The sequence below is a fragment of the Crinia signifera genome, chromosome 19, assembly GCF_055691185.1.
Source record: "Crinia signifera chromosome 19, ASM5569118v1, whole genome shotgun sequence".
In the NCBI taxonomy this organism is placed as follows: domain Eukaryota; kingdom Metazoa; phylum Chordata; class Amphibia; order Anura; family Myobatrachidae; genus Crinia; species Crinia signifera.
In genome coordinates this window covers 107,873,870-107,890,186 of record NC_139226.1, presented here as the reverse complement: position 1 = coordinate 107,890,186, position 16,317 = coordinate 107,873,870, and the positions used below count along the sequence as shown (strand labels likewise).

Genomic DNA, 16,317 nt, shown 5'->3' with positions numbered 1-16,317 from the left:
TGAAGCGACCTGAATAAGGTCCCTGTTGTATACAGATACAAATCGCATCATCGTGGCATTATGACATCATGCCGCAAATTGCTGCGTTATGCTACAGAGACATGGCAGCCATATACATTGCTTCTCCCCAGCCCCGCTCTGCTGGTGATACCCCCTGAAGGGATGCAGGAGCATGTCATACTGCCTTTATCAAGCTGTGGTCAGAGTTATCACAGGGCTGCTCATTAACTAACCAGAAAAATCAGAACAGAAGACAAGACAGAGGTCAGGGACGGGTAGCAGTGAAGATAACTGAGAATAGATCAAGATCAGAATAGCCGCCAACGTGTCTGTGCACAGCAATGATACTGAGGGTTTAAAAAAATCAGGAACTTCCTTGATAAGCCATATAGGGAATACAGGTAGAAACAAAGAGTAATTAGCTTCCACTACAGGGCAATTATACACTACAGGGAGATGGAAGAGCTGCTGAATAATCTGCATCACCTCTCCCTCCATATGACTAGAGAAACCATGATTTAAATCAAGCAAGTGACAAATGACATTCAGAATGTTCCTATGTATAAAAGGACCTACTCAGGGGCGTAACTATAGCACCGCAGCCCCCGCGACTGTGCATGTGCGGGCGCCGGGGGCTGCAGTGCTATAGTTACACCCCGCTGCCCCGCCGCCATCCCCCGCAGTCTTTACCTGTCAGTGTCTTCTTCAGTACGCGCTGGTCCCGGCTCCCTTCTTCTGCTGTGAGGACCACAACAAAATGTCCGCCCCAATGTAGCAGACAGTTTTCTGAAACTGTTTGGATGCGGCGGTGCGGGTGGGGGTTGGTGCGGCGGGGTGCGTTTGCCCTCCCTTTAACGGCGGGGGGGACGCCCAGAAGCTAGTTACGCCACTGGACCTACTGTATTTTGCCATAGGGTAGCAGAGTTGTTAACGAAGTACTGCTCCTTAAAGGGTTGGCAGTGGCGCACTCAGGAGGGGTTTCTGAGTACCCAGAAATCCTTTTTTGTTTTGTTGATAATTGCCATGTGCATATGATCAGTGCCCCACAATTCACCACACAACCAGAACAATGCGATTCCATTAGAACATTACAATCATATAATTGTTTTCCCACCCCCTCGTGGCTTATGACCGCAATTTGTTTATATCTATTGGGAAGGGATGGGGAAAGAATGATGGAGTTTGTAGGCCAGCATAGTGGACATACTGCAAAATGAAGTTTAATCTTTTGCCACACATAGGGGGAAATTTACTAAGATGGGAGTTCTGTTTCAGACCGAATGTTGCTATAGGCAACCAATCAGATACTATCTATTATCTTCTAGAAGCTGGAGATTCTGATTGGTGGTCCATTGCAAAATCCCATGTAAATTAGAACTCCCGTCTCAGTAAATTTCCCCCATGAGCACTTTTACTGACTCTCGTTCCCAGTGCTGTGGTGTTTTTAGGGCAATGCTGTGGTGTTTGTAGTGCAATGCTGTGGTGTTTGTAGTGCAATGCTGTGGTGTTTGTAGGGCAATGCTCTGGTGTTTAAAAAGCGACACACAAACACACACATTTTGAGGTCATATTTTCTCTTGCACTGCACTTTTCCTGTGAAAGCCAATTCTTATCTGTTAAATCACCAGGTGCCCATTAACGGATATGCTGGTTGAACAATGTGTTGCCAGATCACGGAATATATTCACTGAATTTAACCGAAATACGGTTTGGAGTATAATTAGATGAGTGCTGAGCATGTATGACATTATTTAAATGGTGTGGTCACGTACTAAAGGGGAAATTTAATAGGATGAGAGATTCAGAAAGTGAGAGATTTGGTAAGAAATATCCAGTTTTTTAAAGCATTAATCATTTACACTGCAAAACCAGTTTGATTTTGAAGAGTAAGGGCGGGATGTACTAAATTTTCCTATGTACTAAAACCCGTCCGCAGCGATATCGCAGGGCAGGGTATCGCCACCTTTGGGTGGCGATACCCTATAGAAGCCTATGGGCGTCTTTTCGCCGCCCGCCGCGTCGCCGCAACCCCGCCGCCTCGCCGACCCCCCCTTTCCCCCTCCCTTGGGCTTACCTTCTTGCAGGTCCTCCTGGACCCCGGAAGGTAAGCCCTTCCTCCCCCTATCAATGCAGCCGGACGTCCTTCCGGCTGCAGGGGGGAGAAGGAGGTGATGGGGACAGCCTGCTTAGCTGTCCCCGGCGTGTAGGCATCAGGAGCCGGCAGGGAGGAAACGGAGACCACCCCCCCAGACCACAGTACAGGTATCGCGGGGGGTCTCCGTTACCGCACCGCGATGCCAGCCGCATATGTTAGTACATATGCGCTGGCATCGTGGCGGACAGCCGGCGATGTATATTAATACATCCCGCCCTAAATGATTGCCATTTAAAAAAACTGGAGATTTCTTACCAAATCTCTCACTTTCTGAATCTCTCATCCTATTAAATCTCACCCTATTAGTCACTGCAAATAATAATAATATTAATGATAGTATACTGTAATTGTAGTCTACTAGCTGTAAAAAGGCTGGCATTCACTGGCTTTTAATGATTATTGTCCCTCTGCCTCTCCTCCTCCCAACTTTCTTCTCATCTCCCAATCTCTTCCTCTGACACTTTCTTCCCACCTCTCCTCTCTGCCTCCATTTTTTTCTCTTTTCTTTTCCCCAACTCTTTCTCCCCACCAATCATTCTCTGCCCCCTGCTTTCTCTATTACCGCCTGCCCTCTCCTGTGTGTTCCTGACATTGGTGGGAGGAGTCAGAGGTTATACCAACTGTCATTTTGATTATATCATTTTTAGCAGCGTTCAGTTTTATTGTATAGATTGCCTCATTTTGTTACAATGAAAATATTTGCTCTGTGATCATGAAATAAAAGGAAACCAGGGAAAAAAATTGTCACAAATGGTCTGCACTTTCTGGAAACATAGATGTGCGTGATGGAATACATTTGAGTGATACATTGTGGATGGCATACTGGAAGACTCTGATTCGGCACAGATGCATGACATACAGGTGACCAGTAAATACACAGTGATCCACACCATCTCTCACCTTCTCTTCTGTACAGTTGTCACAGCCCCTGTATGTCCAGTTCATGGAGAACTGTTTGTTGTCCATCCTGTAACATGAGTTGAAGTTGCATGGAAGTCGTATGTCGGATCCATTCAGGGCATAAATAACTGCAGGTACGGTGATCTCCATCCCGGATGCACAAACTGAGCACATACAACCATTAGTGGAATAAATATAAAGTATATTCATACAGTGTGTATCTGCAACTTATTTAACAATAGTCCCGTACAGAAAGTTCATATACAAGTTTATGGCTCATAAATGGCCAAGGTGTTTGCTTTGCAGATTTGCAATACTACAGTAGATTGCATTTCCATAGAATTTCATTTGGGGATAGATTGTTACCTGCGCCTATGAGGTGTACAGCAGCTCTGTTGGGGATTTATAAGGATTAAACACAAAGTGCTAAGATTTAGGAGTAAGAAGGAAAGAAAAAAAAAAGATAAAGACAAGCGAGGAAATTAAAAATAACGATAAAATAAATAAAAATAATAAAATTTGCGTATTATATTCTTTTTATTTATTTTATCGTTATTTTTCATTTCCTCACTTGTGTTTGTCTTTTTTTTTCTTTCTTACTCCTAAATCTTAGCGCTTTGTGTTTAATTCTTATCCATAGAATTTCAGATAGAAGGGCTTAAGGGGGTTACTCAGAGCTGATCACTGATGGGCGATTTTCCACAGCCCTGCGATCAATTATCCACCGCCTCACCAATCTGTGTGTAATCCAGAACCTCCTGTACTTGTGTGATAGAAACGGGCTGATCGAGTCCGGAGCTGACGTCTCGCGCCTTCTCTCAAAGCGCTTGGCATTTCCCTGACACTCCTCCACCCACAAATGGCGGCTTCCTGTCTATTAACGGCTTGCGAATAGAGTAATCTGATTATTTACGCTGTTAGGTCTCACACATGCTCGCTACAATCCGTATGCATGTGCAGTCTTTCGATAATCAGTGGCAGTACAAATTCACACAGCAGGATCAGGTCTGAATAACCCCCTCAGTTCACACAACGAGTCATGTTTTTTGGGTTTTCATAATCATCTGTCAATCTGGACCCAAACATGGATAAAATTTGGACTGTAATGGAAGAGTTTGGGAAACTGAAATGTACATTTTAACTGTATGATTGATAAAGTTTAAGATAATGGGCCGGATGTATCAAGCTTCAAAACGTGATAAGATGATTGATAAACAAGCAGCCAATCAGCTCCTACCTTTCAACTTTCAAACCCAACCTGTAACAAGTCATTTAGGAGCTTATTGGCTGCTTGTTTATCACTCTCCATTTTATCACTTTTTGAAGCTTGATACATCTGTCCGTTAGTGCGTAAAACTAACTGGTGGGGTCGGTGGGGGTAGGGGGGCTAAAGATGCAAATTGTGCCATTTAGCCCCACCCCTCCTTGAAGACCCGCAAATTCTGAGATTTGCGGTACTGGGGGCAGGGCTTGATGACATCTACATCAGGCCCGCCCCCCTGTACTGCTGACACTCCGGTCTTCTCCCAGAGAGGAGACTTTAAAAGAAGGCAACCTTGGTCCAGGGTTGCCATCAGGGGGGAGATTGCCAAGACTCTAGTACTGGGCCAGCACAGACAGGGGGCCCAGGACTGGAGTCTATCTAGCATCATTTGTCATAAACAAAGTTCACATTTTCCTTCAAGTAATAACGAAGTTCAGTAGTGTGTTCAGTACTGAGGACACCGGAGGTCTCACCAGGCACGCCAGGGGTTCAAGAAGAGGAAGGGGGCCCCAGTGTTTGTTTACTGTTGTTTTATAAACCTGCTTTTACATTTGTAATAGTTTCACCTGTAAAGGGAATTGCAGAGTTTGTTTTATTTTCAGGAGGGGGAAATATGATCATGTGTGTACCCTGATTTTCCGACATGCTACAGTACAAGCAGAAAAATGACAAGGCATCATCACCGGGACTGTAAGTAACAATGAGCTCAGTCTGCACCCTAATCCACAATAGTGGCTGCGTTTTCCTTAGGACAGCATTACAGTGAATCTCGAAATACAGCTATATCATCTGTTCAAATAAACAGAATGCGTCTCTAATTTATTTAGTGCCATTAACCCTTTGAGTGCCAAGGAAGTTTGTCGAAATAGGTGTGAACATTGCCAAGCAAACCTTTTTTTTTTTTTTACTTATTAACCCTTTCACTGCCAATGTTGCTGTGAGATATCCTCAAAAAACTGACAAATATACACACGTAAAGCAACTGTATGTAACTATCCCTAATCCTCCAGCCTGTACGCTCACTGGCTATTGTGGTTGTACCTATAACTAAATCTTCTACAGCCTCGCCCTTCATGTCAGCTTTCCATCAGTGTGACCTTCCCGAATCCCGCACATGCAATAACATCTAGGACAGTGTTTTTCAACCACTGAGCCGTGGCACACTAGTGTGCATTGAGCTGTTCTGAAGTGTGCCCCCAGATCTAGAGATGCCCAAACCAGTTTAGAGCTACAATCAGTTCAACTGTTATTTACTGGTCTCTTCTTTTCATGTAAAGGGCCAATGTATTTTATTTTTGTTACCTGTGGGGGCCAGTATGATTGTTTTTTTATATGGGGGCCAAACGGTTTTGTTTTTTTCCTGTGGGGGCCAATGTATTTTGCCCTGTGGGGATCTCATGGTGTGCCTTTGCAGTTTTAAAATCTTATTTAGTGCCGCAAGGTAAAAAGGTTGAAAATCACTGATCTACGATGTACTAATACTGCACGGACTCCTCTTTTCCAATGTGTAAAATATTACATCAGCTCTGCCCTTGTTATCGCTTAAAATAACAAATATAATATTCTGTAAAGTGCTGACTATACACGGAAAGCTCTTAACATCAGACTCGCTTCAAAAGCAAATTTAAAAGGAAGCCCATAGTAATCCTGACCAAAGTTTCACATGTGCTATGTCATGTGACTTAGCTCTTTAACTCTGCTGCATTGTGCGGTGCCCTGAGCTTATCATCTCTATGATGTTCCCTTCCAGGACGCAAGGAAGGGTTAACTATCTTGCCAGTTCCCCCTCCTTATGCATGTCTAATAAGTGGTTACTACTCTCTCCTCTGCTATCCCCCCTCCCAGCCACTGTACTATAGTCTATGCTTGCTGCACTGCGGGTATATTCAGGACTTGGCGTGTGTGTGATGATGCACCGTGTGGGTCACATTGCAGAGTGTTTGGTGTAAAAGGGGTTAACCGGCCTCTAGTGGAGACCTATGATATTGGTTCCCCTCCTGCACAGTGCTCCAGGCTGGGAAGGGGAACTGCACAGACACCATTATTCAATGATCAATATCTGCTGCTCTCTGCTGAGTCAAGTTACTGCATCAAGGCTGAAGGAAGGGGGGGGGGGGGACAGTTTTAGTGTATGCAGCAAAAGGGGACATGTCATTTTCTGATGCAGTGTCATGTATTTCCCCTGCAGATCACAGCTATGCAGATCCTTTCTTGCATTCCAAAGGCTTTTCCCGTTGGTTCATATATATACCAGTTCGTTAAGGTTATGACATATGGTTTACTACGCAGGTGTGGGACTATGTATCAGTGATGGAGGTGGAAAGCCCTGATACTGCAGCATCATGGTTGGGATGTATTGACCGTGATCTAGGAAACAAGGTCAACCTGTTCCATTGCTTCCAGCACATTCTGTCAGTCCATAAAGAAAATCCCAACACTCCCATGGGTTGACATGCATTAGATCATGGGTCTTCAAAGTGTGGCCCTCTAGATGTTGTAAAACTACAAATCCCAGCATGCCTTGCCACAGTTTTAACACTCCCTTATAGCAAAACTGTAGCAAGGCATGCTGGGATTTGTAGTTTCACAACATCTGGAGGGCCACAGTTTGAAGACCCGTGCATTAGATCAACCACTGAAGGTCGACAGGCCTTAGGTCGACACACACAAAAGGTTGACATGTCTTTAGGTCGACGGGTCATTAGGTCGACATGGGGAAGGTCAACGGTCAAAAGGTCGACATGTGTTTTTCACTGTTTTTGTCCCGAATGTCGACACAGTTGACAGGGACACGTATTAGTGTATCGTGTCCTCTTACATGGCTCGCTGCGCTCGCCATGCTTCGGGCACACTATTCTATTCTCCCTCCGCGCCCTAGTGCATTGATGGCTAACCTTGACACTCTAGCTGTTGTTGAACTACACATCCCAGCATGCTCTGCTCAGTTTTGCTATTTGGCCATGCTAAATCTGATGCAGAGCATGCTGGGATGTGTAGTTCAACAACAGCTAGAGTGCCAAGGTTAGCCATCAAGGCCGTAGTGGATGGTAGGGCATGAAATAACGCCTGTCGGCACATGGCTAAAAAAAGTGAAAAACCCATGTTGACTTTTTGACTGTCGACCTTCCACATGCCGACCTAATGCTTGTGTCGACCTAATGACCCTGTCGACCTAAAGCCATGTCGACCTTTAGATTGTGACGACCTAAGGCCAGTCGACCTTCAGTGGTCAACCTAAGGCACATCAACTTTCAGGATGCAGTTAAAATCCCGGCGGTCGGGATCCCGGCGTTCAGTATTCCGACGCCGGAATCCCGACCGCCGAAATGCCGACACATTCTCCCTCCTGGGGTGTCCACGACACCCCTGGAGGGAGAATAAATTAGTGTGCCGAGCGTAGCGAGGCACCGGGCCCGCTGCGTGGCGAGCACAGCGAGCCCGCAAGGGGGGGCGATCCACGCCCCCCCCTTGTCGGCATTTCGGCTGTCGGGATTCCGGCGTCGGGATTCTGAACGCCGGGATCCCGACCGCCGGGATTCAATACTGAATCCCAACTTTCCTGTGGTCAACCTAGTGACCATATAGCCATAGCCAGATTAAGCCCCTTCCCCCACTGTCCGCCACACACCCCGCCCCCGACCAGAGTGACATCACTAGCTCTCCTGATACCTGTCCCAGTGTGTTAGTAGTACAGAGGCTGCTGCTATTCTTGTATGTGACAAGATAGATTTTATTATTCTATGTGTATTGTTTAAGATGTTTCTTCGTTCTACTACAAATAAACCCCCCTCCTCTCTTTAACGGGGCCCCCTGTTTTATGTGGCCCGGGTCCCAGTCTTAATCCTGCCCTGATCACTCCATAAGTATATGAGCAAACTACTGCGATCTCTGCAGGTGAATTGCATGATAAAGCATTTCCTGAAGCTCCGCCTACTGCTCTACATAAGCTTTGGCCGAGCCTCAGGATTTCTACCCCCCCCCCCCCCCAAATATCCTAAATGTTTCCTCCTAGCCCTCCCTTTAGTGCCAGTCCGTATAAATCCTCCCTTAGACTCCTCCTACTTGTCCATCATTTTCTTAAACAATTATAAATCATTGCTACAGCTCTAGGTCAGCCACATATCTGTGACCCGTCCGTCATAGAGCCATTAGCAGCATAACAGAAACACAAAGATCAATCGGATACATTTTAGGCATATATGCCAATATCGATATCTTCATTTGAATCATTTCCTCGTTAATTTTGACCGTAAACACTATTTAATATTGGTCATTTAAAGATATATATATATATAAATATATACATACAAATATCTAATATTATATAAAAAATATTGGATCATGTTTTATATATCATAGTGGGATAACATTTTGCCCCAGCTGGCAGTTAAAGGGTTAGCATGGAGTGTGCGAGGGGTGGAAGAGCATTGCGGCAGATGTACATCCAGCTGTGCATGCAGAACTGGCCGTACAACTTACCCAGGAGGCTGAGTGCCAGTGTTACCAAGCTTAGCCCAGGGGGTGCTGGGCGCTTTCTCCTGCCCATGGCCTGGGTGGGCTAAGGGGGTCTCCGGCTCCTGTCCTGGAATATATCTATTTATATAATGTAATTTTTTCCTTCGATGGTGCAGCTCTGGGAAAACTGTAAACTCAATATGGCCGGTTCTCTGGCTGCAGCAGAGATGCAGGAGGGTTGGGTTGGTGGGTGGTGGGAGCACTTAGTTTTATGGTTAGTGGATTTTCTAGAATGATGCGGGAGGGTGGGTTTTTTTTTGCAAAGTCCTGATTTTATCTATAATTTTGTTAATGTTTTTGTTGTACAACTGATGTCATTTTAAAGAGATATGTAACTAGTCTCACTTGTGCCTTTTGTTAATCACACAGCAAGCATTTGTTTCCAATAAAATAAGCAATTTTTTGTAACATGATGCTTATATTTTTTATATTGTATGATCAATAGGTTTGCGTTTTACATCACGGTTTCTGCTTCTTGAGTCTTTTCTTATTAACCTGCGCTATATAAGAAACTGTAAATAAATAAACATTTGAAGGCATACATTAAGCTATATTATAAATAATATAAACCTAAAAGTACACAGTGAAATGCCTAGTAAGTTCTTACAAAGGCTGCACGGATGGTGTAACGGTTAGCATTACTGTCTCACAGCAATGAGGTCACGGGTTCCATTCCCACCATGGCCCTACTGTACGGAGTTTGTATGTTCTGCCCATGCTTGCTCTGGGTATTCCAGTGTCCTCCCACAATCCAAAAATATACTGGTAGGTTTTAAAAAAAAATTAACCCAAGAATGTCTGTGTGTGCGTGTACATGTGGTAGGAAACATAGATTGTAAGCTCAACTGGGGCAGGGACTGATGTGAATGTTCAAATATTATCTGTAAAGCGCTGTAGAATATGTGTGCGCTATGTAAATAACTGATAATAAATAGATATTTAACCGTTTGAGTGCCAACATCTCTTTGAGATATCCGCTAAAAATGCCAGCGTTGCTCACATTTGTTATATAAATTCAAATAAAAAATGCTGTGTAAAAAAAATATTAAATTTCCTATGTGAGGTAAACAATTTTGATGAATACAAATGTTTGCTTGGCAATATTCACACCAATTTTGACAAATTCACTTGGCGCTCAAAGGGTTGATGCTGTGCTCATCTGTAAAAATGATCCAGCAAGATCAGTCTGCTCTTCATATTGATGTGCAGGCATTTATGTGTGTGTTACCTGATTTTTCTTTTGTTCACATTATAATTGTCTAATCTCTGACTAGGGAACAATTATCTTTTTCCAGTTTATGAAATATTAATTCTGTAGCTCTAAACTGCAAGCACAGCACTCTAACCTGTAATGCATTTATGAAACAGTCTGGTCAACATGTATTTGCAAATATGCATATCCGTTATAGGAGGCTCGAGCAAGCTATAAATCTACGGCTATTTGTGGCAGAGCATGCTGGGACTTGTAGTCTCACATTTGCTATCAAGCCAGATCGTTCTCACTATTGCCTTATACAGACCACTCTTCTTAGGTACTCTTATCCTGACTGATGGAGAATTATAGCTATTATGATACATGCTTGCCTACCTTCCAGGAATGGCCAGGAGGCTCCAGAAAATTGGGTAGCCCTCCGAGCCCGATGGAAAGTTGGGCAAGTGTCCCGAACCCTGCCTTCCCCTCTTGGCCGACCCACTTGCAGAGCACAAGCGGGCAGATCAAGGGGGTCCCGATGAAGAAGCATATGAGCTGAGCGCACACCGCACAGGGCCTTGGGTGGGAGCACTTTGCTCCCCTCTCCAGCTAAAATTGTGTTGCATCGCATGGGATATGATCGATGCGATGCGACCATAATGCCCTACGATGTACATCGTTGGTGCCCAGATAAAACACAAGTAACATTTTCTCTATTATTACACATTTAATCAGTTGTATGCCAACCGCCCAGGGACATTGAGTACAGCCCCAGGCTTCAGCATGGGCAGGTAAGTTCTGGAGGGGGGGTATCCCTTCTTTGGGGCAGTCCCCACTTCCCCAGGACCCCTGCCCAGGCTGACAGGTCAGGGGGTGAATACTTTGGCCGGGGGGACTTGTATAAAAAGTCTCCCCCCGGCCATGGCATTACCCTGCTGGTTGGTTGGGCCTGGTGCTGGTTCTTCAAATACGGGGGACCAGCCCTTGGGACTTTGTATTGAAAATATGAATTTGTATCGGAAAATATACAAATCAATATGCCATTGGATAATACGAATCAGTAAAATACGACTGATTAGTAAATTATCCTCCGGAATACGAATGAAAATACGACTACACCAGTCATAGTCATTCATATTCATTCATATTAAGAATACGAATACGATTTTTCGTATTCGTATTCTTAATAAATTTCCCCGGAACAATCTTTAAAGAATTTAAAATACAATGTAACATAAAATTCCCAATGATATTAACATCGCAACATAGCAGTGAGCAATTATGTGCTGTGCACTGAGGCAATCCTTGCGTGGTAAAACTGAAACAATTACCAGCAGCGGTGCTTTAGTGCAATGTCCTGGGGCAAATATATGTTACAGAGGTAGAGAGACTGTAGCAGACTGGTTAGGAGAAACATGTGCACATTACAACTTCCGAATTTTAAAACATCTTTTAAATGGCCTAACAAGCTCCAACCTTGGGAAAAAAAGCTCCAATGGATACCAACCAACGACAACAGGTTATAACAATAACACAAACCAAAGAACAACTCTGGAGAGAAGGCTATGAAATCTCATGTCCTCCATGGAGACGACAGCATGTAGGTTTCCAGACCCTCTGGAGACTAATCAGTGGATGCAGTAACAGCCCTCTTGCGAGCAGTCACTTCTGCATTGCTGAATTAGCAAGCACTTTAGCTGCTGTACTGGAGTATGGAATGCACTTTAGCACGCTGCCTGTTTCAGCATGTGCCAGCAATCTATATATTACTGGCTTCAAAATCACATTGGTGGCCAGTGGCGTGTAAGAAACACCGAATGCTGATTAAGCAGTGAGGTAGACATAAACCACTGAAGGGTTCTTGCAGGCTGCACTTTAGTAGCTAGTCATGTGTTATGGTAATGGAGGTGGGCATAAGGCCTATCAGAGCAGGATGGGGGGGGATTAGAATGTTTAGGAGTGATCACATGCTAAAGTGATCTGCCTCTGTCCCGAGAAGCCTATTAAAATCCTTATTTTGATAAACCAGTGGATAATGAGGTAGTTACACTGTATCCGTTACCTTCTAACCAATATACAGTTACCTCTGGCAACTGCTACCTGATATGTAATGTAAGATGCAGCCGCACGTATATTTAAGCGTGGGACTCAGACGCATACGCGTATGAGACGCTCAATAATATTTTATGCAATGAACATATCTTTTTAACCTTAGGATTACCAACAACTCACCAATCATATAAATCGTCATACACACTGATAACGATTAAAGCTGATACTGCGCCTGAGACGCGGTTATGATTATAAAGAAATAATACACATAACAACACTATTAAATGGAGATCACAGATCTGACCCCGTGTCCCAATATATTGAAGTCCGTAGTGGACACAGGTGATTACAATGTAAAAAACAATATAAACTATAGACTTATGCAGCTTATACATGAAACAAGAAGCATAACTACAAAGGGTACAAATGCAGGTACAGCTAACATGAAACACCTAACACATATAAGGATAACAATCACCGTCAAAAGAAGCAGAGACCACGATCGGATAAGTTTCCCCCAAAATCCGGGGCATGTGTTCTATTAGATCACATCTGGTTGCAGCGATCCCGGGATTAGGCTTATAAAGCAAGGGGGTGTGGGGACAAACTGGATTGTCATTGGATAAACTCTTATGAGCAGGGCCCTCCTTCCTCACGTACTCACCCTACCTCATTACCTCACCTGTGCTCCTGTCCTGTTCTTCCCTTCCTCTACTTCATCTTCGGTCTCCTTGACTATTTTGACACCTACTTCTGAACTGATGCTGATTTTAGTTCTACCAGCTATACCCCTATTTATACTGTATCTTTCTACACACCCTGTACGTTACCTTGTAATTTTTTTTTTTTTTGTTTGCTATGTACGGCGCTGCGGACACTTTGTGGCGCCTTATAAATAAACGTACTACTACTAAAGGGACTGGGCCTCTCTTTATTGGTTCTCCACATCACTGGTACGACTTCCTGTTCATGAGAGTTTCGTCCGAGCATGCTGTTCTTTGTTCTCGAGATGGGGGGAGAAACTGAGAACTTGTTCTAACTAGAATTATAGTCCATTGTCTCTTGCTCACATATTGGGGGAAATTTACCAATATGAAAAACCTAGTTTTTCGTATTGGTATTTCCCCTACGGCTGCATACGACTGTTTGAGTCGTATGCAAAGTCGTGTTCCGGAGGGGAAATTACAAAGCAGTCAGATACGACTGCTTTGTAACCCTCCGATGGTGTAATGATTCGTATTAGCGGCACATATATACGGCCGCTAATACGAATTATTTCTAGCAGTCTGCACGGATCAGTCAGATCCGTGCAGGCTGCAAGGTGTAAAAAAAATAGAAAAATAAATAAAAAAAAAAAAAAAACAGCGTGGGGTCCCCCCCACAGCTGTAACCAGCACCAGGCTGAAGGAGCCGGGGCCGGTAATTAAAAATCAGGGAACCCGACAAATAGGGGTTCCCCGATTTTTAACAACCAGCCCCAGGCTCCAGGTTTGGGGCTGGTTCCCAAAATACGTGGGACAAAATGACTAGGGGTCCCCCGTATTTCAAGAACCAGTCCCAGGCACAACCAGCCAGCAGGGTAATGTCACAGCCGGGGGGAGACTTTTTATACAAGTCCCCCCCGGCCAAAACATTAACCCCCTGACCGGCTTCAGCCTGGTCAGGTAAGTCCTGGAGGGAGGGGACCCCTTCATTGGGGGGGGTCCCCACTCCCCCAGGGCCCCTGGCCAGGCTGACCAGTCAGGGGGTTAATGTTTTGGCCGGGGGGGACTTGTATAAAAGGTCTCCCCCCGGCTGTGACATTACCCTGCTGGCTGGTTGTGCCTGGGACTGGTTCTTGAAATACGGGGGACCCCTAGTCATTTTGTCCCCCGTATTTTGGGAACCAGCCCCAAACCTGGAGCCTGGGGCTGGTTGTTAAAAATCGGGGAACCCCTATTTGTCGGGTTCCCTGATTTTTAATTACCGGCCCCGGCTCCTTCAGCCTGGTGCTGGTTACAGCTGTGGGGGGGACCCCACGCTGGTTTTTTTTTTTTATTTATTTATTTTTCTATTTTTTTTACACCTTGCAGCCTGCACGGATCTGACTGATCCGTGCAGGCTAAAACGCAAATAGAACAGGAAAATGGTGTTCTATTTTCCTGTCGTATTTGCGTGGGTGTTTCACACCTTTTAGCAGCCGTATTGTCAGTACGGCTGCTTAGTACATCAGGAATCACCATTCTTTTGAATGGTGATTTCTGTCGTATCCTATCGATGGTGTAGGACATTTGTATTTGTAAATACAAATACGAATGTTCCATCTTTAGGACTACGAATTGTTGTATTTTTGGGATTGTAAATCCCGAAAATACAAATTCGTAAAAAAAAGGTGTATTTCTCCCTACGAATACACCTTTTTTCTACGAATCCATTTTAGTAAATGTCCCCCATTGGTTCATGAGATACCATTGTCCAGGTATCTCTAAGGTCATGTATTGTGATCATATTACAATCACCATACTGACCTTGCAACTGTGACGGTAATAGTAACAAGGCTTAACAAAAAAAAAGTATAGATTTTCATATTCCAATACTTGGAATAAGAGGGGACATATCATTAAGATTTAACCATTAATGTTTCACGTCCGTCCTTGGTCGTTATGTTTAAGCTGCTGAGACGCAAATGGCGTACTGAAGTTGCGTAGGGGACGGTCGTAATACCTTAATGGCGTAGAGATACAATTTCATTTTCCACAAGCCCCACCCACCCTTCCCTATTTTTCTTCTTCGGTGGTGGTAAAGAACGGTCATCTCTAATAGATCTGTGTGTATGTAGATAGTGGGTGCACTCTCCCTTGATATCGATTGTCATGGGCCATGCTTCTGCACGGGGGATAGCCACACCATCTGCCTGGGTGTTTGTGTAGGGAGAGTGATCACCAGCGAACTGTATGCATGCTGATATTTAACCCCCACTTTCCTATATTGACTGTTCTTTGGTGCCGCCACCATTTATAGTTATATAGTTAATTGTCAGCACTTGTGTCTGTGTCTTTATTTTAGGGTAAGTTATTAGATAAGTTAAGGTTAAGTTATGGTTGATTTTGTAAGTTTTAAAGTGTGGGCCTGGAGATACCCAATGGTGAGTTTATATGCTCCACACAGTGGAGCAATGCAGTCAGCCGGAGGCGGGGCATTCCGCCGGGCTGTGTGGCCTGGCCGGGAAGAGCAACAGACGCAGCAGAGTGGAACGTGCTGGCTTGGGAGGGTGAGTATGCACCTGTGGGCAGGGCCGGCGACAGGAGGGGTCAAGGGGGACATGTGTGACGGGCCCCAGCAATCTGAAGGGCCCCAGGGCCCGTCTGTGTCACCCCCGTTGCTGCGGCCCGGGCCGCGGCAGTGTAGTGTCTGTGCTGGGCTGGCTCTGTCCGGCCGACTCACTTGTGTTGTGTGTGCCGCCGGGTCTCTCCTGCCGCAGGCCCGCTGGATTTGGATTACAGGGGGGAGAGGGGGGTGAAGGGTGGGGGGCCCCGGCTCCTCCACGAACACCTGCAAATTGCGGGATTTACAGTACAGGGGGCAGGGCTTGATGTCTACATCAGGCGCTGCTGACAGTCTCCTCTCTGGGCTTCTGCTGGAGAGAAGACTTTAAAAGTAGGCAACCCTGGCTTAAAGTACTATTTTTATTGTATTTTATTCTAAGGGTGCATAGCCACGTCTCTCATGATTAGGCCACGCCCCTTGAAAAATACCTGGGCCTGCCTGGCCACGATCTCTACTGCCCAGGGCAATGTCAGGTACTCAAGCTGCTGTGGAAGGAGGATTCTGGATCACTCGTAGTGATCCCAATTCGGCCCCTTCCCTGAAAGTCGAGGTTTGCTCATGCGCATTTCTGTGCATGTGCAATCTCCAACCGTGAACAGCCTCGGCGAGTTACACAGTCCCTGGGTCGTTAGCAACGAGGAGGGAAAGACATATGCATATGCGATTAGTGTGAATGCGGAAGCCTGTGGAGATGGGCAGCCGAGGTTTGAACATCCCACCCATTATCCTCTAAACTCCCCCACCCTGCAGTGCTGCATCATAGAAACATAGAATTTGACGGCAGATAAGAACCACTTGGCACCTGTAAGCGTGGAGTACAATACTCAGTCCCACAGTGGGCAGCAGCAACCAGGTAATGGAGACCCCTGTGGCTCTCTGTCCTCGCCAGTACTTTTGCTACATCAGCCCTGCCCCCCTCATCTCCGCTATAGT

At 45.2% G+C, this 16,317-nt stretch overlaps 1 protein-coding gene and 1 long non-coding RNA gene across 3 annotated transcripts in view; one reads left to right on the top strand and one right to left on the bottom strand.

Moving 5' to 3' along the window:
- Nucleotides 1–9,019, bottom strand: part of SCN2B (sodium voltage-gated channel beta subunit 2) — a 38,000-nt gene extending 28,981 nt beyond the window's left edge. The window contains exons 1-2 of one of the 2 annotated variants that reach the window (XM_083163128.1): nucleotides 8,799–9,019; nucleotides 3,056–3,219 (exon numbers count right to left, since the gene is read on the bottom strand). In XM_083163128.1, coding sequence (XP_083019254.1) covers nucleotides 3,056–3,219; nucleotides 8,799–8,865 — 231 coding nt within the window. In that variant the 5' untranslated portion in view covers nucleotides 8,866–9,019. The remainder of the gene's footprint in view (nucleotides 1–3,055; nucleotides 3,220–8,798) is intronic. The other variant, XM_083163127.1, reaches the window with a different exon arrangement.
- LOC146042865 (uncharacterized) overlaps nucleotides 1–16,317 on the top strand; it is a 106,745-nt gene that overhangs the window by 36,817 nt on the left and 53,611 nt on the right. The gene's annotated exons all lie outside the window — the stretch shown is intronic.